At 37.5% G+C, this 21,588-nt stretch overlaps 3 protein-coding genes across 7 annotated transcripts in view; 2 read left to right on the plus strand and 1 right to left on the minus strand.

The window, feature by feature from the left end:
- The window catches only part of LOC134842445 (guanine nucleotide exchange factor VAV3-like), a 593,770-nt gene that overhangs the window by 259,237 nt on the left and 312,945 nt on the right, over window positions 1-21,588 (minus strand). The gene's annotated exons all lie outside the window — the stretch shown is intronic.
- LOC134842498 (transcription factor Jra-like) lies at window positions 4,380-11,542 on the plus strand. Its single transcript, XM_063858870.1, has 3 exons — window positions 4,380-5,225; window positions 5,314-5,452; window positions 10,238-11,542. Exons 1-3 carry the CDS (start codon window positions 4,420-4,422, stop codon window positions 10,550-10,552), a joined length of 1,260 nt encoding a protein of 419 aa, XP_063714940.1. The 5' UTR covers window positions 4,380-4,419; the 3' UTR covers window positions 10,553-11,542.
- On the plus strand, window positions 14,852-17,423 carry LOC134842429 (arginine/serine-rich protein PNISR-like). Its single transcript, XM_063858767.1, has one exon. The coding sequence runs from the start codon at window positions 14,852-14,854 to the stop codon at window positions 17,210-17,212; it is 2,361 nt and encodes a 786-aa protein (XP_063714837.1). The 3' UTR covers window positions 17,213-17,423.

The following is a 21,588-nucleotide window of genomic DNA, read 5'->3' on the forward strand; positions in this document are numbered from 1 at the left end:
ATGAACATCAGACACAGTGAAACTTATTGTAGACCATCAGGAGCACGATATTTGGTGGGTTCAACGTTGGCTCCAATGTGCAAGAGCAGATATCCTGTACATTTCGTAGCTGTGGACGTGAAGAGTACAAGAACGATTGTGGATCAAGCCTTCTCAGTGCCGAAGTGTGTGAGGTTAGCGAGGATGTCTGAAAAGTCTTACGAGTTACTGTGTAAGATGTTCTCAGCAGTTCCAGAAAGAACCAAAGAGGAGTTGGAGTCAATACTAGGAAAGAAGTTCATGGGATATGTGAGCGGGAACTTCAGTGACTTTGAAAAACAGAAACAGAGAGGATCAACTGTCACAGATTACAATGCAGTAGATGAGAATGATGAGATCCACCGAGTGATGATGGAAGTGGAGCCATTGCTGGAAGCTTCGGGAAAACGGAATTGGAGGAGCATCATGTTGACACATGACGAGTTTCCTTGCCACTGCTTGCTGCAGACCTGGTGGTATCCCAAGCGTAGTAATCTGGTGTTGATCTGGGACTCTGGAGAGCTGCTCTCCATGGGTTTACCAGATTCATCACAGCCCATAACAATAGTGATAGTGGGAGTTATGATGGCGATACGATGGCTGGAAGCCCATGTGAGAGAAACTAATAGACAGGAGGCACCGACGAGAGAACAATTGCAGAAATTAGATTGTCTAAAAGATTTAGATCTTTTTGAGACAATGTGCAAAGTTCTAAACATTCCGATGGAAGTGAAGAAGATATGGGCAAGAAAACGATTGATGCCATGGTTCAGAGCTAACATGACTGCATGGTTGTACGAGTATGCGAAAAAGCATATGTCGAAACATGGCAGAGTGTACAGTGAATATCAGCTGGACATTGGGGCAGGAGCTTTCAAGCGAGCTTTCGTGACCCATCGGAATGCAGTGACCACCGCTGTGAAAAGAATTTCCAGGACGAGCGAGCGTAGTGGAAATGAGAAGGCAGAGATGCTGAAAGAAGATTTGGAAAGAAACGTGGCGTTGTGTCTCCACAACAGCTTCTGTAGAAACAGAGAATCAAACGTGGATCCCCTACCTTGCTGTAAACAGAGGGTGGAAGAGCAGAAGTGTTGGAGGACGGCTTCCAACAGCGTCAGGATAGTCAATGACGTGCTACAAGACACGGAGACCGAGAGTGCAGAGTCAGCGTCACAGGAGGAGGAAATGGAGCATTGATGAATGGTCGAGAAAACAAGAGGCAACAAGAAAGAAAATTAGAAGAATTTAGAAGTTTTAGAACTTCTAAACGACGAAAAAAGAAGAGAACAAAGGGATGATGAAGAAAAGTTAAAACTCAAAATTGTTTTATGTGTGTGAAAAACTCAAGTGAGAAACCAAGCAACCAAGTTGTAATTGAAAACTGAAACATTTAAGTTGAGTTTGGAAATTGTTGCATTTATAAATTTGCATTTTGGTTTTAGTTGAAGTGGCTTTAGAGACACTCACTTATTATTTATTTAGAAAGGCTTGAGGGAAGAGTATATTTAAATATTCCAGCCTGCATGATTGTTTTTAATCACTTAGGAAGACTGATCACTTTGTGGTGACATGAAAAACTGGAGTAACTTCTTGAGGAGTTTTAATATTCAGGACAATAAACAAGCAAGATTTCCGAAGGGAAGGAGCATAGTAGGATAATTTTAGCTTGTTGGTTGGCAGGACTGTCCTGCAAGCCAACACCTTTTAAATCTAGGAGAAAAAGTTTCAATCGGGATATTGACACTGGAAGTCAGAAAATATGTTTTATCTTAAGTCATATCCTCAATGTGCAGATTAATGAAAGAATTTGAAGGCTATAGTGATGTAGTATGATGCCATTTATATTCTGCAGTGAGTCGATGTGACGTAGGTAAAAGTAATTTCGTGCATTTTGTAAATTCTGTTCGATGACACTGTAACCATTTAGAACATTGCGCGATTCAAAGAGGACATTGACCGGACTGTCCGGGGAGTATGTGACATTCGACCAGAATGGCCAAAATGCAGTCTCTGCAGAATTCGGTATTTTAGCAGCAAGCCTTCCGAATTGGCGATTTAGAACGGATAAGGACGTTATTTGAACGATTAACCAAACGGTGAAGGCTAGAAGATTCTGGAATTCTAATTTTTAAAAATTCGAATTATGACGTCATATTTCTGAGAAACGTCAGAGACGGCCATTTTAGCTAAAATAGCAGAAAGAAACAGAACAACTTTTATCTGCGATTACGAACAGTACGAAATCGAGACTAAAAAACAACAACGAACTACCGAACAGCAGAGGACGTTCCGAGTTGCAACTATTGTGCTGTTACAATAGTTGCAAGGCCGTTGCGAGCAACGGTGAAGGGTAAAACCCAGCCTTCCGAGTTATTGTGAACTGGATATTAAGAAGCTTGATTCACCGGATTCAAGAATCCGGAAGGGTCTCGGGACGTGGACTTTTATGAACTTATATTGAATTTTAGCATCCGTCATGTCCTGACTTGAATTTAATTAAGATCTTAATTAGTTTTGACAAGGATGAGGTGCTAGGAGTTGGGGGAAAGGGTTGATCCATCTTCGATGGAGATGATGATTTTTATCTACTGAACAAAAACAATAGTAATATAATAAGTAGTAGCCCTGTTTTTAGGAATGACCTCGTGGTCTGGGGATACAGAGACCCAGCCATGAGCTCACTAATTTTGCATGTAATTCAGTTAATTTGAGCGTTCTGGTCGAAGCCGGAGAACAGTAACGTTTTTGTCAGCCTGATGTAAGAAAGACCACCGAAAAGTACTGGCTTGGTAGAGACGGTGAAAAACATGCAAAGCTCTGTTTAGACGCTAGCCAGTCGTCTTAAGACTTAGTTTTGTTATCCGTCGATATGTATCTTCCGGGCGAATGTTACAAAAATGCAAAGTTAGCAGAGACCGCTCCGAGTTGCAACTATTGTGTCGCTACAATAGTTGCAAGACCGTTTGCAACAACGGTGAAGGGTAGAAGACAGCCTTCCGGAAGGAAGATAAGAACGTTATTTCCCCGGATTCAGGAATCCGGAGGGGTCTCAGGAGATGAACTGAACCTCTTTTATATAAACTTTTAGCTTCATGGTTATGTCTTGAATTGAATTTAATTAACATCTGATTTCCTTTTGCAAGGATGAGAAGCTAGGAGTTGGGGGAAAGGGTTGATCCATCTTCGATGGAAATGATGATTTTTATCTACTGAATAAAAACAATAGTAATATAATCAGTAGTAGTAGCCCAGATTTTAGGAGTCACCTCGTGGTCTGGGGATACAGACCCAGCCATGAGCTCACTATTTCTGCATGTAACTAAGTTAATCTGAATGTTTTGACCGAAGCCGAAAGCAGTAACGTTTTTGTCGACCCGATATTAGAAAGACCACCAAAAGAACTGGCTTTGGTAGAGACGGTGAAAAGCATGTAGAGCTCTGTTTAGACGCTGGCCAGTCGTTTTATAGCTTAGCTCTATTTTCTGTCGATATGTACTACCGGGCGAATGTTACAATACTGCGACATCTTTCTGAACGACGAAATCATAATCATTATAGGATTTGAGAGCTAGGTATCTTATTCTCAAAGGACCTGGTTATTTTCAAGGGACCACTCTATCATAGTAGAACCCTTCAAGTTATTAAGTTCTTCAAATGAGTGTAGTTTTTTGTACGTGGTGATGATAAAAATTATACACACGCGTATAAAGTTACTGAAATAGGCAGAACCTAAATATAAGTTGAAGCGAGCATTTTTCTTGATATAAATTTAATAGTAATTACAATTTTTAATCTGAACACTTTCTGTCTCAACTAAATTCGCGAAATTTTTGAAATTAATAATATTTTCACAAATTAGTTTTCAAAGTTAATATAAGAAATGCATTTCGCATGTTATAAATTTGAAAACTAATTTGTGTATAAACTATTCATTTCCAAAATCTTGCAAAATATGTTTAGTAAGAAACGCAATCTGACTGAACATATTTTGCAAGATTTTTGAAATGAATAGTTTATACAAAAATTAGTTTTCAAATTTATAACATGCGAAATGCATGCGGGACCCGTCTATCATAGTTGTTTTTCGAGGGACCATCATGGTACCATATGAAGAACTTTTAATTAGTTTTTATGAATATGGTCGGAACATTCTGTGCTACTTGCGCAGCAACTGGCTATCCTTGTTTTATATTATACTCGACATGAGTGTATTTTTTATGTTAGATTTTTTAGAATGTACTCAACATGAGTTAGGGTTTTTCCATAATAGACCCCCCTGCCCTCCAGTCTAGGACGGGAAAGACTTGAAAGTTTTACGGCTGATTACAAGAAATAGTTGCTCAAAATTTAACATGTGAATATTAGACTCTGCTAAAACTGCTTGTATTGTAGGGTTCTGGCATGGGCGACAAAATTGATAAAAGCAAGTTTTCGCTTGATCTACAACGCGAAAAGCGAAAGACTCCGCCATCATTTTTACCCGAATTGCCCTCTGTCAATATCACCGGTGTTGTCACACCTCTGGGGCAACCACTGGCTTTAACTCCTTGCGTATTAACAGCTGAGGACATGCAAAAAATTGGTGTTGCCACTCCAGATATGGAAAAGCTGTTTCTGAATATGAATAACGTTGTTAGCTTGTCGACAGCGTCAACTCCGCCTCAGCTTGTTAGTAACAGCAAAAGCCTAACCTCCGATAAAGAAGAATTCTGCAAAGAGTTGTTACAAAATATGGAGGCAAACATGAAAAGCAGAACAGAGCCCTCAACTAGTTTACCGTTGAGTGACCCCAGTGTAACTGCAGGTGGATTACAAATCACATCCTCTGCCGCAGCGGAATTGCTACGAACGATAAATTCTATCAAAACAGTCAAACTTCCCTTGACGGGAGCGACGTCTGCTATTATTTTACCTAGCTCCAATCTGACTGCAGCTAATGTATCTAGTTTGTTTTCGACCACAGCAAATCCAACTCCAGTTGTTAGACCTGCCTCTAGGATGAACGTATCTAGCACAGATTTGATGAACTCCGTGCACAGTGCTTTCGGATCACCATATCCAGTTGCAATAGTAAATCCACAGCCACAATCGAGCGTTGATAGAAGCTCGGATATGAACAGCCAGTTAGCAGCAACAGTTTTACTGGGAAGCACTCCCAGGGTACACTCGACGACTGCTCAAAGCTTATCCGCCACAGCAAAATTCAGGTAAATTGAAATTTCAACTTAAACTTTACAATCTGAAAAATATGTATTAATGTATCTTTTTCGTTCATCAAAACTCTTTTGTTGGCAGGGACATTTCTACAGCGAGCAGTTCAAGCAGGACTCACTCGCAAATTTTTTCGAAGAGTGACTACCAGGATGATAACAACTCAGACTACAGTCTAGACGACGAGTACGAAGGAGATGATGACGATTCACTGCCTACACAGGTAGGAGAATTATTAAAACAAAGAACTATAACTTGTCTAGCAGAATCATTTGATAGCTTGCTTCATGCATTTCTACTCTGGATATGGTGCTGCACGTTAAGCCTGGAGGTAGAGTCCAAGCATTCCGAAGTACCAGGGTTCAAATCCGGCGAGGATCTGTTTTTTTACTGAAAATTTTCGCATGAAAAACAATCGTCGGTGTATCGTTCGTCCGCTTATATTTGTCGGCTTAGTTACCACAGCGCTGATTTTATGGTTTGGCCAATTTACCTTATTTTTGAAAATCATTTTGATATATTCACGCAATGGTGAAGTTGATTAGGTTTCAAGAAGTTTCTTTGATATACGTTTTGGGACAATTTTAAGGGTTTTTTTGGTCAGCTCATGCTGATATTGATCTGTGGGTAAAGTTTGTAGAAAAAACGAATGAACTTCACCCACAACAAATAGTTAAACGAGCTTTGTAAACAAACGCCATGAAAGCCGCGCGCAGGATATCGGTCCTGAAAACTCTTTCCGGGACAAACTAAGGACTATCAAAGGTAATGATGCTTGTGACGCTCAAAGCCTTAATCAGAACACTAATCGAATAATCATGTCCAGTTTGGTCCCACGTTGCAAGCAAGTCCTCTCTGATCATATAAAACTCATTCAGAACACAGTTCACAAAGATGAGCTCCATAGACCACCTACACACTGAAAGCAAACTACTTCTCGTGCAACAGAACCATAAACTCTTATCCACCCAATTTTTTCTTAAATCATAACTTCAGTTTCATCACCTTCATTTTCATTTAAGCTTAAGCTTTCCTTCCTCAGCTATACGTATCAAACCTAATTTAAAATAATTCGAAGTAGCGACATTTCGTAGACTCATGCCAGCTCGCATGTTTACTATCGTCCGTTTGTTTATTTTTTCGACTTATTTTGCCTCAACACGAACTCTTGTTGAAGGTTTAATTTTTTTCTAAGTTATGGATGCCATTTCTTACGCGCAGTTCGGTGGAGGTTATTGAGTTTTTTCAGCACGGAATTTAAGTCAGCCCATTAATATGCACGAAATTTTCACGTATGTAATAATTTTGCTCGCGATAGGCAAGGGTTATCACATCGAAGCATAGACTGGTTCTTCAATTTAATCAACAAAACCGCTGATCGTTTTTTTGAACTCTGCACTTTCGTCATTCAACAGATGTATTTTAAGCATGTTTGCGCTTCAAATACTCGTTCTTCTTACACTAGGAAGCGTATTGTGTTAGTATGGTTCTACTTTTTCTCCAATTCAACTCGCAGATCAAAGTGTTCATTTTACTATAATCACGATCAGTAGCATTGAAATTTCATAGCATCTGTTCTCTGCTTTATTGTGGCTAGTGTTTGCCAATTGATAAGCGACTCAGGCACATATGGAAGGACGTCAGACTCATAATTTACTGGTTGGGTTTCAACGCTGCACTTTGCACTAATTCGCTTATAGTTGGTGGCATTTTGCTGCATGGCATTGGCAATTTATTCGGATCTATTGCTGCATCATTGGTGGCTAGTGTTAGCCAATCATCAGTGGCATGGATGCGAGAACGTGAGACTCTCAGTCGCCTTTCGAATACGATTTTTAACGAAAATTAACTATATCGAGCCTTACCTAGATTTTTTTCTGATTTAACTTTTTTGAGCTGCTTTTGTCGTTACATGGCTAGTGTTTGCGAAGCACAGCTTAGCGTCTCTGTCAATATTAGTTTTTAAGAGTCTTTGAACGCAGTGAAGACTCTGACATAAGTCGTGATGTTTTCCTCCGGGAATAGTCTTAAAAGGCTCTTTTAACTATAGAAGTGACTTCGTACATATTAATGCATTTATAAACGTACTTAATTATATGTACACATCTTGAGCTCAACTCAAGTTAGTCAACTCGTTAATAAGCAATTCATGACAGGGTGAAATTTGTTGTATGAGCAAAACTATTTGATCTGCAGCGCGCCTTCAATCGACGTGGAAAAAATCTTTTTGCACGTTCGCAAATTAGCTGTAGAGGTAGTTTGAAAACATGTTTAAAAGTGAGAGAACAACTGTTTTAGCATATGAAAAACAAACATGAACACAAGTTTTTCCTTGACTGAAGCATTTTCGCAACTGTTTATTTACACCCTCATGAGATTATTTCACTATGTTCCGGGAGGCCCTCTTATAGTGAATTAATTCCCTCGTGCGTGAAAAAACAGTTGCAAAACTACTACTTCATTCGCTAAAAGGAAGACAAATTGCGCTCTCCATCCAAGAAACCAAAAAGGTGCTGAAAAAGTTGATCGATGTCTAATTTCAAAAGTTGGTTTTATTTTTCAGATTTCTCGGCGGATTACAAAGTTCATCTATTGATCCAGTTTTCTCAAATTGATTTGATTTCATCAAAAATGTCAAGCATTAATTGTTATTGAAATTTAAAGAGCATTAAGGGCATATAGTCAGATAGCATCGTTGGTTGAGCGAAACAAGTTTCTTATGCCTGTGAGTCTTTTGAGGGGGTAACTTATTTTTTTAATAGTTTTTCTCTCCAAAATTTTTTTGGGCTCAACGGGTGTCTGCTCAAAAATTGTCGGCTTTTAACCGCTTTTTTTCCCAAATTTTTGGTAGATCTAGAATTTTTCGACATTCTAAAACATTTTTAAATTAGCGGCTTTATTCTCATTCTTTAACTGCTAGTTTGTCATGCTATGTTTGTTTTGTATCGTAAGTGCACCTCTAGATCTTTTACATTGCATGGGCTTTGGCATTCGATTAGTAATGAGTTCACACAGTTGATGCTTTTTTAATTCATCAAACGAACCGAAAGAAGTGATTTGTTTCAATAATGAAAATTACCTTTCAGATATTTTCCAACTCAATATATCTCGTAATTTTTTGAATTTCGTTATGTATACATAATGTGGCTTAATGCTTTGCGATTTCTTGAAAATAAGTGCGGATGCATTCAGTTTGTTTTGATCCAAATTATTACTTGCAAAATTCAGTCTATTTGTATTTGGTGCCAATTTTGCTGAATGGCATTGGCAATTTATTAGCAGCTTTAGCTGCTTTAATCATGACTAGTTTTTGTCGATTGTTAAGCTTGCGTGGCTGAGTGCATAGTACGCGAGACTTAAAATCTCTTGATTGTAGTAAGACGCAGATCAAATCCTAAACCTAGCCGAGTTTTTGTTAATTCGAGGCTTATTTCTATTTTTTGTTATTGCACTTTATAGAGCTGCTTTTTGGTGGTGTTCTCGCAAGTGGTTGCAAAGCGCAGCTTCGCCTCTGTTTTACTTTATTTTCCGATTTTGTGTTTGTTTTTTTTTCTTCGTTTTTTGGTGGAAAGGTTTTTTAATTTGGCGATTTTTTTGGTTCGGTTGGTTTCATCTCATTTTCTAACTGCTGGCTCGCCATGCCATGTTTGTGATGTAACAGATGTGATGCGAATCTCTACTTTACCTCAGTATTAATTACCATTGCAATAAGCAATTTTATTGCAACTAGATACTAGAGTTTTTCCCGTAAATAACTTTGTTCACGAGATGCGCTAAGTTAGTTTTCGTCTACAAACTTTTATTCTTGTCGGCTAACAGACAAATTTTATGAATGCGTACATTTAAAATGCCTGTAATTCAAATTGATTTTTATGTTGGTTGTAATTTTACTAGCTCGATTTGTTACAACTTACTTTCTGCGCTGTTCGGCGAGCTAATGATTTTTAAAGCTTGTGTGTGTTAGTTGAGGTGGACTTGGATTTAGTTTTCTAGTTCCAAGTTTTCATTGATGAAAACATTTTGTCCGGCTTAATGACTGTCTGCTTGAGTGTTTTTAAGGTGAAACTTCGTAAAACTTTGCTGTGATGCGTATTTAAGCTTCATTTGTCCTTGTTGACATATTTTTAGCGATATTTATTCATGACAAATTGCGACGACAATGTGAAACTTATGGAAGATAATGTTAATATATGGTGGATATAGTTTTTTTTCGAAATTTTATTTTGCTTCATTTTATGCTCATTAGCTTAGATGCTTTGTTTGTATTGTATTGCAAGTGGTGCAAAGCTCTGCTTCGCCTCTGTGTCTATTCTTTTATTAATTTTTTTTTAATTTTTCTGGGTGGCGTTTTCAGCATGTTTTTGTTCCGACCATTTAAAAAATATGGCGAAATTTGTATTCGGGTGTGCTTTAGTTTTTTGCTCCGACCATGGGGAGGCACTTAGTGTTCAGGTGTGTTTTAGTTTTTTGGTTTCCACGCAAAATCAGCTACCACAAATAATCATCGGAGAGAGTTGAGTGAGATATCATATTAAAGTCCTTTCAGTCGCAATTCGAACGGCATTAAACTTTTTGAAAAAGTGTCGAGAAAAAACGGTTTAAAATTTTTGATTTTTCGTCTTAATTCCAGCGAATAAATAAGCTTGCAATATCTTATTTTAATGGCTTACACTAGCCTAATTTAAGCCATAAAAACTTAGTTTTACTCGAAGAAAGTTAGTTTTTTGAGTATTTTGGCGATTTTTGGAATCAAAAATTCTACAATAAATAAAAAAAATTTGATTTTTTTTGTTTTTCTAGTCATTTTTCTGTAAAAATTGTTTTGTAATTTGCGTTTTTTACTAATACTGTGCAAAATACCTAAGCTCTAATTTTTCGTTAAGATCCTTTTATCATACCACGCAGAAAAAAAACGAGCTAATTTGAAAGAAAAGTTTTGTGTTTTTAAGACCGGTCGGAACTTTCTGTGCTACTTGCTTGTTATTAATTGTGCAATTTGATCATGTAGGTTGGTTTCTCTTCTGGAAGAGGCAGTGACGGATCTACATTGACGTCATCGATAAATCTAGAAGACCAGGAGTGTATGAAGAGGGAGAGGAAGAGGCTGAGAAATAGAATAGCGGCCACAAAATGCCGACAGAAGAAGATAGCGAAGATACAGGCGTTCGAGGACCAAATCAAAGAGCTGAAGCGAAAACACGAACAACTGCTACTGGAAAAAGCGAGTCTGAAAGAAAAGACATCGCTACTCAAGGAAAACGTCCTCTTTCATGTCAAAAAGGGATGCAACGTTATCATTGCTCCAATGGCTCTAACAGATTAATGTGACAAAAGCCAGTTCCGGGTACAAGTATGAAAGATGGGTCCAGCCAATCAAATGAAAAACACAAAAAATTACAAATGCAGAAGCTGTTTTCAACGATTTAAGGCACATGAATTTTCTGTAAGGGATTGATCTATAGTTCAGGGACCCAGCTATTAGACTTGTACAGTTCCGAAAGATTCGAATGTCTTTCAGTTTCTTAACATGTACAAATACAACAAATTCGGGAAAAATCAGTGAAGTTTCCTACCTTACATGGTCTGGAATTCAACGGAATTCGTTTTTTTGTCGGCGCTTTTCTCTACTTAGTTTGAGTTTGCTCTAAAACTATAACAGGTCAAAGGCTACCCTTTTCATTGGCGCTTGCAAATTTTTCTATAAGTATATCTGTACCAAAGTTAATTTTCAATTCTAACAAATTTTAGTCAATTCAGCTGGAAGTGTTTACTTTCCGATGCCAATCGAACAGATAGAAGCATTTTATTTTATCATTTCACTCTTTATTTGCATTGCATGTCAAACATGGTACTGCTAGTATAATTCGGTGCTAATCTGTTTTTTTTTCACTTGTTAAATTTAGATGTAAAATGAAAACTGACGTTTGATGTGATAATCGTTTGCTGAGCAATTCAAACCAAAACGTTGTTTTCGCCACCGGGAATCAACTCGATCTACGCAATCGCTGGACGCTTGCACCCCAATGCATGCAATTGTTGCTTGCTAGAAAGATTAACCATCTGGGCCAAAAAGTTGAAATCGCCAGTGTTGCACTTATTATTTCTCAAAGAAAAATCAATTGCCGCTAAAATGGTTTTGGCCTAAATGACGGCTGATGAAATCAGCGACGTATCATAACCAACTGCTATAGTCACCTAGAATAGAATTGTTGCAATTTAATTTTTAAATATAATATTACCAATCCTAGTTCGTGCTCGTCTGCAATTTGCAATTGAAATATGAACCAATTACGAATGATACTTTCTCAAGTTACGTTTTCATGAAAATATGAGGTTTACTTGCTTGCAAATGGAAGTGACTTGTTATGAGGTACTAGACTTTCTTTAACCGTAAACAACTTATTTTTTTTGAGTCAAAAAAATTCCAGGATCCTTCTCTATTAATATAGTAACGCGAGCGCCTTTCCAACATAAACACCGTTCACCGTTTTTTGTTCAGTGTACGCATGAAATTGATTTAAATATTTTCGATTAAAACATTTTTTGGCTGTTTTCCTTCCCTCGTCCCCGCACCTTCAAAATTTTACTAGTGAAATTTTGTTCACATCCGAATGTTACAAAAATTATCATGCGAACTAATTAGGCCATGACCAACGAGGTTAACCCCTTGTTACACCATAAAATTGATGCGTATGTGAGGTGGGGGGGGGGGAGAAAGGAAAAAGAGCCCATTTTTTTTACTACAGTGCTGATTTAAATTAACCGGGCAAAACGAAAAACACTGAAAACTACAAATAGATTTTTTCTCTATTTGGGTTAAGTTTTGACAAAAAAAGGAAAAGGTCAAAATTTGCTAAGGTTTTTACCAGAATTATTATGATGCAATTTGTTTTGCAAAAATCTCAACCGAAATTTTATCCCAAAAATGAGTCACTTTGATTTTTTAAAGTTAATCACGAATTACACTTGAACTACCAAATTAATTGATAAGCAAAATATATCAAAAGAAGCCGCTTACACAGCCCAACAAGTTTATAGAATGGTTTAAATCTCCAAAAGGCTGTAAGAGTAAGTATTTTTGCTGGATAGCCAGAAAAGGTAATTTTTACTTAATAAAACTCAAAATCTTTGCTTAAAAACAACCTATGTCGGCCTTATGCTTCGAAAAACGTCTGCATTCTGATTTAGCACCGCCCTGAGTGAATCTAGTTCCTAACCCGATATTTTACCCTTCAGATGTTCTATTTCGGGCAGGACATGCTTATTTGCTGTTAACTCTGTTTCAGTTGGTCTCTCGTGAAAACTTGAACAACTAGACAGGCGCTGCACACCCTTAACTTAATTTGAGAAAAACGCTTTTGAAGTTATCATTGTTGTTTTGTCAGGTTAATTTGAATCAGCACTGTACAACTGATAGGGCTCTGCTGTTTAAAACTTAAACTACTCGAATAGTGAAAATCCGAGTTTTTTCGGTCTTTCTGTTCTTGTTTTTAAATAAATTATGTTTCTCGTTTTCGATCAAATGGTTTCGGATTAGGTTTTACCGTCTTTGTCTTTCTACTTTGCATAATTTAAAAGGCACAAATAGATTTTTATCGTTTCCAGTATTTCAAGGGGATGGCCGCTCGTTAAAAATTACATGTTTGATTTGTCGATTTGTCTTCCTATGAGCATAGTCATACATTTCTGTTATCGCAAGTCGCGCAAATCTGTGATTCGCACGTGTTTTCACAAGCAAAGCTTGTGTGATAGTATGGCCTCTCTTTTTTCCAAGCTAAGTCGCAAATAATGTTGCGACAAAATGTGTTCATTTTGAAAGTGTTCATTTTGATCAATAGCTAGCTATTAAGTACAGCCAATGCTTAGGATATTAACGCAGACTGTTATATTACAAATAGCAGTTTTGCTTCAAGGCATCATGGATCTGTAGCGTAGAGGTAGGGAAGGAGACCCGCAACAAGAAAAGGGATCGAACCTGGGCCGGGTCGGATGTTTTTAATGAACTTTTTCGTATACTAGTTATTGGTAAATTTCTTTTTTTTTTCAAATTGACCGGTACTGCTAATGCGTCAAAATTGGCTTGCATCACTTGGCAATCCTGACTCAAAGTTTTACTCATTCAGTTTTTTCCAGTAGCGTTATCGGTCATATATTTGTGTATGCGAAGCGCAGCTTCGCCTCTTTGGAAAATTTTAACGGTACGAAAATTTTTGCTTTCATAAGCGCTAGTCATTCAAATCCCATAATATGGGAATTGTATGACCAGCATTTTTTCGATTTTGTTTTTCTTTGATGTATGTGTTTTTTTTTTTCAATTTGAAGTGTTTACGCGTGCGATTAGCAAACGTAATCCAATCGGTGTAGAGTTTTGTGGGTTAATAATTAGTTCAACAAAACACTTCAAAAATTTGGGACAACAGTTTTGTGGAAGCACCTCATTCGGGGCAGCAGTATATCTGTCAGACAGGTTTTTTAAAACTTTGTTTACATTCAAGAATAAAGAAATTCGGAGATAACCGCGATTTTAAATGCAGACTTATTCAAAAAAAGTCTCGGCTCTATTCCAGTTTTTTTTATTATTGAAAGTAAACCAATTTAATTCTTCTACTTTTTTCGCTTTTTCTTGTTTTTTTTTTGCTCAAAGGTTTTATGGTTTCGGTTGATTTTATATCTGCTTATTTGACATAATTATGTATTTTCATTTGTGTTCCGCATGATAACTTTCCGATTAGCAAGCATTATCAAATCGGAATAAATGCTTCAGGTAAACAACTAGTTTAACAAGGTCAGGTAGTGAGATATGTTTTGAGCATGCCTGCATTTTAAACAGCGGTTTCATTCGAATTTTCATTGTCTGTTATTTTTAGTTTCATTTGTTCACTATTTTTGTTTTCGTTTTTTTTTTTAATTAACTGTTTTTTCGGCTTAAAAAACTTCGACTGATGTTCTGCAATTTACAAGGTGAGCTCTTGTAAGATAGCCATAGCTTAGTTAACTTTAAATAATTAACCTTCGGGTTGGGCCTCTTGCTGGATAATTATAAAATATATATATGCTTAGTTGCATCATAGTTCATCGTGTTTCGCGCTGTCTTTCCTCTAATTAAACCGCATTCCAGACAAACAAAAAACAATTTTAAAAAATCTGTCTTCTTTCCGACTCATGCTTTGGTCTTTTTTTGGGCTAGCTGCTGTGCCTTTTTTGTTGTAGCACATGTGGTGTAAAGCTCTGCTTTGCCTCTGTCAAAATTATGTTTTTCAATGCGTATTTAACACTGGCCGGTGTGTTTCTCAGCATCTTTCCTCAAATTGTACTGCATTTGGGCAAAATTGTACTGCAATTCTTCGATCGTTTTTCAATTTTTTTTATTCTCATTTTTTTCAGCTAGCTGTTGTGGTATTTCTGTTATATTGCAAGTAGTGCGAAGCTCCGCTTTCTCTCGTTATCAGAGTTTTCTATGATTGTTGCAAATCAACCGGTCCTTTTTCAGTGTTAATTTTTTGTTTTGGAAATTTTGCGAAGTTCCGCTTCGCTTCTGTTCAAAAAAAAACAGTGAATGGAAAATATGTGGCAAAAATAGTGATTGTGATATTTATCACATTAAAATGACGAACTTGCAGATATGTCCAATGGTAACGTAGACTGGGGTGCACTCGCTGCCCAGTGGGCCAATCAGCAGGGAGCAACAGGCGCTGCACACCCTTACTCTCACTTCCCACCAGGAAGCCATGCACCCCCTTTCCCGGTTCACACCCCACATGTTGACAAACGACTCCCGTCTGATCTGGGATACATTCCACCGGTGCTCGAAAAACCCCCAACAGAAGCAATTAAACCACCATTTCGTCCACCTTATTCGGGAGGGGCTCTTTTTCCAGCAGCAGCTGCGGACTCTTCTAAAGTTTACGGAGCTCCAGTGCCGCCGCCAAATTTTAATCGTACTGCAGTTGTGGAAAAACCTCCAGGCGAAGACAACGACGAAGAAGCTCCTGGGGTTGATGTTGAACCTGAAGTTTCACAGCGGTCCATTATACCTTCACAGAAACCATCTTCAATTGTACCACCAGGAGACGATGTTCCTCCGGGAATGGAAAGCGAGGCGTCTAGCAATGTTGTTTCAGCTCCTCAAAGCACGCATTCAGATGCACTTATACCAACACCATTGGCAACTCCGGCACCGTACCCTCCAAATCAATACCCTCCCACCGCATACCCGCCTGCAGTTCCACCGCCTCACGGATACCCGCCGTACTACCCACCGCCATTCCAAGGTGCTCCAGTTCCACCGCCTGGGTATCACGGTGCTCCTCCCCCTCACGTACCAGGAGGATACCCACCAAGGGGTCCACCGCCTCCTCATTTTGGTGGGCAACCTTATAGGGGTGGATTCAACAGAGGAGGTTTCTTCCGAGGACCTGGTCCACATCCAGGGTTCAGGCATCCTCCGCCTAACGATCCAGGTAGTTCTTGGCTGACTCCACAAAATGAATTGCCGGGAGGTATTAAAGGTCCAGGGATGAACGGAGAAAAGGACATGGAAGACGGGCAGAAGAAAAAACATGTTCCACTCTGGATTAAACAAGAGCTGGAGAAATTAGAAGCCGATAAGGCAAAAAAAGCAGAAAAAGAAAAATTGAGAAATGAAGTATCGAATCAACGTAATTTGTTTGAGCAAAATGAGAGTTCTATGGAAAAACACAGTCAAAATAGTGCAATGCCAACTAGAAGGTATTATGATGTACCACGAGACGGTTATGAAAGAAATGACGATAGAGATCGCCTGAATAGTAGGAGGTCTTTTTCTCATTCCAGATCTAGGTCCAGATCGCCTCCTGAGGTTGGCTCTGGGTTTGATTTGCGACAAAGACTAAATGAATCACAAAGAAAGCGGAGTCCTTCTCCATTTTTGACCGAAGAAGAAAAAGAGGCAAAGTTACTTAAAAGAACGAAAATAATTTTGACAGAAATTCTTCTCGCTGTCACAAACGAGGAAATTGAAAGCGTCGCAAGAGAAGTCTACGACGGGGCTAAGCGTAAAGAGCGCCCAAAAGTAAGAGAGGATTTTAGAATCGATTACGATAGAAGTGATAGCGAATCAAGAGGGTCTGCGCCTCGTCAATCGGACAGTGACTTGGAATTCGATCGATATCCGAGGAACCGACGCATAAGTGAGGTAGAGACCGAAAATAACAGAACCGCTGACCACCGTGAAAGAACACGCTCTCGTAGTAACGAACATCTGCAATTAAGTTCTTCAAACAATCGCTTACCGCCATCGATACGAGAGCGATTTGAAGCAACAGATAAACAAAAGAGTCTTGATCGCGATAGAGAGATTTTAGGTTCACAAAAGAATAAAAAAAGCACGCACGAAAAATCAAAATCGCCAAGCGCGGAGCGGCAAAAAACTCCCGAAAAAAGAGTTAAGAATGGTTCTAGTTCTAGGACTGCCAGTAAGTCAGATCGAAAACGGCACAGGTCAACAAGGTCTAGAAGTGATGAGAAGCGAAGTGCAAAAAAGTCAGAAAAGAAAAATAGAGACGATGATCATGAGCCGTCAAGCAAGTCCAGAAGCAAGCATGAACATAGGGATCGAGATCGTTCTCCACTTAGCCCAGAAAAGAAAAGTAGCATTAAAAGTAAGAGAAGAAAGTCGAGATCTAAAAGTGGTTCTGAAAATGGTAGAAGCCACGCTGAAGAAGGTGGATCAAAGTCAGTCAAAAAGAAAATGAGCAGCCGGAAAACCGATCGTGACAGTCGGAGTCGTTCGAGGTCTAGATCACGAAGTAGAACTAGAAGCAGATCTCGCTCTCACGTTGATAGAAGAAGTGAACGAAAGTCAAAACGTAGAAGATCGTCTCATAGAGAGGAGAACAGAAGTAGATCAAGAGGCAAATCCTACGACGATCGGCATTCGGATTATAGCGATAGAGATCATCACGAGGCTAATTCGAAGAAAAGTAAAAAGAAAAAGAAAAAATAGATTCAACGTGATTTTTTTTCATAGAAGCGTTGCATTTGTTGAAGTACGCCAAGTTGATGTGCTGTTAATATTGATGCTCGATCTCTCAAAACTTATTGATTTTTCCTGCTTAGAGCGTTTTGTCTTTCTTTGATGGTCTAATTATTGTTTGATGGTTTATAAATTTAAAGATGAAATATGGCAATTCGAAGTTCTTTCTTTAATTAACATTTGGACACAGCTGACTTTTCGTGGTTTTTGACAGCTTCAAGACATCTGAAACGCAAGATAGTATCCTTAAAAGAGCAACTGCGAAACCAGTTGCGTGCAGCTAAATGGGAATCCCACTCCTTGAAATTTCAAGAAGGGTGTTATGACTGATATTCAACTGCATTCATTTTTGATTGATTTGCCCTCAAAATTTTAGCAATAGCGCCTGTGGTGCCAATATACGATAACTTTGAGAGATCAGCGCGCAAATATCTTACAGAAAAGGCTCAAAAAAGGCCAATTTTCTCGCAGCAATTAACTGTGGAAAGTAGAGACAATCGAGGGTTTTGACACTGCTGGAAAAAAAAACTGATCGAAGAAAAAGTCATTAAATGTCAAAAAACTGAACATTCAAAAGTTTGTGAGCATATGACAGGGTCATGCAATAGCAAAAGCCTTCTCACTGATGTTTTGAATATGATTGTAATTAGCAAAATTAGCTCAGGTCAAAATTACTACTCTATGCAACGGGCGGAAAATAAGGCGCTCAATTGACAAAATTTCGTGTTGGGCACTATATTCCATTGTAGGATAGATAACACCTTTGCAAACTTTTTTAGCGTTAAATATACCTCAAGAACCTTTTAAACACCGGTGTTAATTCCTAAATTTAGCAAAGCAGCTTTGAGAACAAGCTTAATAACAGCTGGATGCATAATCTAATCTCAATTTACATTGTTCCTAGATTACCGTTATGTCTTTAAATGTCAATCTGTTTTAATAATAAGTAAAACTTTGAGGAAATAGTATAGTTCTCATTCATTATTTAGAGGATTGTTTGAGTAAATTTTGAATAAAAGATTTTTAAAATTCTTAAGAGAGCTAGAGGCTCGAGTGCAGCTGGGTAAACAAAAACTGACCCCAAACTGCTGAATTTATTAAGGTTCATTCAACGTAGTAAAGATTATTATATAGATAGTGATGGTTTGTTCCAAGAAAGTTCAAAATTTGTTCCTGATTTTTTTATTGTTCTTGTTTTATTTTTAAGTTAAGATCTGTTGCTACAAGGAAAGCAAATTCAGCTATCGAACATAAGAGAGTCAGTGACACAAAAAACGTGATTGATTTCTAGTTTCAAAAGTGAGTTTTAATTTTCAGATTTATCAAGCAAAAAACTTTGATATTGATCCCGTTTTCTTTATTTGTTTTAAACTGATCAATAATGTTTGCTTAAATTTTATATAGTTTTTAAAAGTGAAAGAACATAGGGCCATACAATTTTCTCTTTTTTTTGTGTTTCTTAGCGTTCATTGGCTGTTTTCCAACTGTCTGTTGGCTATGATTTGGTTTGCTTGTTTGAGAGACAATTTTCAACCTTTGGCTACAGAACTTGCTTTGCTACATACATACTTTTTAGGCAAGATGGTTTTTGAAAAGTCAAATTTAACTAATGGTTACGGCAACTAATATACGGCTAAGGTCCTAGCTCGAAATCGTTTATCACCTGTTTTTTTTTTCAAATCCCAAAATATTGTGTATCAAAAAATCATCGTTCTATCGGTTGTGTGCTGATGTTTTGTCGGCTTAGTTTCCGCATTGCTTGCCTATCTTGTGTTGCAAGCTATTTTTTTGTAATCGAAAGTGTTTGTAATCGAAAGAGTAACGAACGTAGTGAGTACTCTTATATAGGTCTTGCTGATTTTTTTCTGTTTTTTTTTTCAGGAAAAAGTCTTAAAATTTGTTCACGCTCAGTTTTGATTTTTCGCTGTTTGACTTGTGATTTCCATTGTTAAAAGGAAGGCAAACTCCACTATCAAACAGTAAAAGTTGAAGGTCACGAAAAACGTGATCGACTTCTGATTTCGAAAATGGAAATTAATTATCAGGTTCCCCAGCGAAAAAAAAGTTTTTTCAGATTGGGTTGATTTTAACAAAAAACTGTCCAAAATAAGTTTTTCTACAAATGCAAAGAGATTTAAGGCCATCTGTTTTTTTTCTTTTAAAATCAAAAGTTGAAGGCTCTTGAAAAAACAAGTCATTTTTTTTTCAGTTTCCTTGCGTTCATGTTTAGTTTCCAACTGTCAGTTGCCTATGTTTGATTCGTTTATGTTATTTGCTAATATAAATACTGACTTCGTATAAGTTATTTTATTTTTTTCCGCTTAGAAACTTAATTCGGCCGAAACAGTCTCGGAAAATGTTTTATCAGCTTATGGACCTATATTTGAGTTTTATGAAGCAGAAAAAAGAATTTCTTCATTTTGCGTTTTTCCGAAAGAGGATGGCCGTAAAAAGTTTCAGAAATTGTAGCTCAAAATTTTTCATTCAAAATTTCCTTCTAATGTTTTTGGCGCAACGGGCATTCACCCAAGTATTTTCGAATTACTTACTGTTCGCTTAATTTTTTTAAATACTTATTTTTTGTCGGTGATTGAGTTGTTGGGCGTGCTATCCTCAAAATGGACATCATTTGAGACAAAAGTTGGAAACCAAAATTGTAGATGTAATTATTATGAGTTTTAATTTTTCTTTTCTTTTTTGGTGTCGCATGTGGTGTGGAGCTCCGCTTCGCTTCTGTGTTGCAATTTTCATTTTTTTTACTTACCGTTCTTCGTCTCAATTTTTGGTGGACTAAATCAACCGAAGTTGCATATAAATTTGAGACCTCGTGTTCTTAAGTGGTCGAAAGTAAGTGGCTGGGGCTATTTTTTCTGTTTTTGTCCAATTAATTTTTTCCCTTTTTTGGTTATTTTCCTTGGACTGATTACACTTGCTATCTTTTTAGTGTGTTAAGGCGCACTTTTTTTTCTAATCTAACTCATTGATAATCTAATAAAAGAGTTCATTGAAAGTGCTCTTTTATTTGGAACTTCCAATGTAGAAGTGGAAATTGTATAGCATCTGTTCTCTGCTTAATTTGTGACTAGTGTTTGATATCTATTAAGCTTCCCTGGCTGAATGGTTAGGGTGCGAATCTATTAATCTCTAGGTCCCAGGTTCCAATTGTCGGAGGTCGCATCTGTTTAATTTTTCAATTCATGCGAAGGAATTGCTGGTTAGGCTAATCGTAATTCAGTATAATCCTTTCCTATTGGCCTGCTCTGGAAGCTTCAAGAGATATTTCTGATCATTCGCTTAAGTTTTCTAAATATTTTACCTTTGTTTGTCGCAGGGTGGAAATTTGAAAGGTTTTTCATACAATTATACGATAAAACATGTTTCAAAAAGGCCCTCCTGAAACAATCAATTCAACAATTCAAATGTTTATACAAAAAGTCATTCCTGCTTTTCCACATCCAGTTGCTTTCGCAAGGACCTGGCACAACAGAAGTGCGGCTAAACATGTTGCGAAATCAAACGTGCGTCACCACTAGCGCATCATAAATTTCGATAGAATCGTTTTATTTCTCATTTTGGTTACCCTTGCGATAAGCAAGGGAATTACAATCGGGTACTAGACTTTTTTCCCGTAAACAACTTTGTCCACAGGATGACTAAAATTTGTGATCATCTCCAAATGCATCTCTCTTTCTATCCAATTTGCACGTCTAACAACTGAAATTCAACTGTTGGCTTAAAAGACTGAATTGATAATTGTTCTACAACTGAAATTTTTTTAGGTGTAATTTTTTTTGTCGGCTTTATTGATTTCGACCCAATTTTTGTTGGCTTTCTTGCCAGGTTTTTAATGCTGTATTTTTTGATATTATCTTCAACTACTTGTTTCTTCATTTTCGTGAGGTCAGATATAGTTTATGGTTTTCTGGTTTTTATAGGCGACAGAAATGAAACTTAATTGAATTTTTCTCCTGCATTTTTTTTTGCAAAAATCTTTCAGTTTTTTTTTCGGATGCATGGTTTGTGATTTTTTTGCTCTAAAAGTGCGTGAAATTAGTTTAAGTTTTAATTAGTTAAGTGTGGCTTAGGTTTGAGCAACTTTCTTTGAAATCAATTGAAGTTGATGGCTTAACGTATTGTTTCAATATGTCAAAAAAATTGATATATTTCCAATTTTTTTTGCAAGATTGACTCGACTGTTTTGTCTGCAAAGGAATGTGGCGGCAACTTTGCACGAATTATGCAGTTACCATTCGTGCCGCATTCAATTCTCAATTTCTTGAAAAGCCAAATTTGACTACTGGTTACGGCAACTAATAGACGGCTAAGGTCCTAGTTCGAAATCGTTC

The sequence above is a fragment of the Symsagittifera roscoffensis genome, chromosome 1 (assembly GCF_963678635.1).
Source record: "Symsagittifera roscoffensis chromosome 1, txSymRosc1.1, whole genome shotgun sequence".
Taxonomy (NCBI): domain Eukaryota; kingdom Metazoa; phylum Xenacoelomorpha; order Acoela; family Convolutidae; genus Symsagittifera; species Symsagittifera roscoffensis.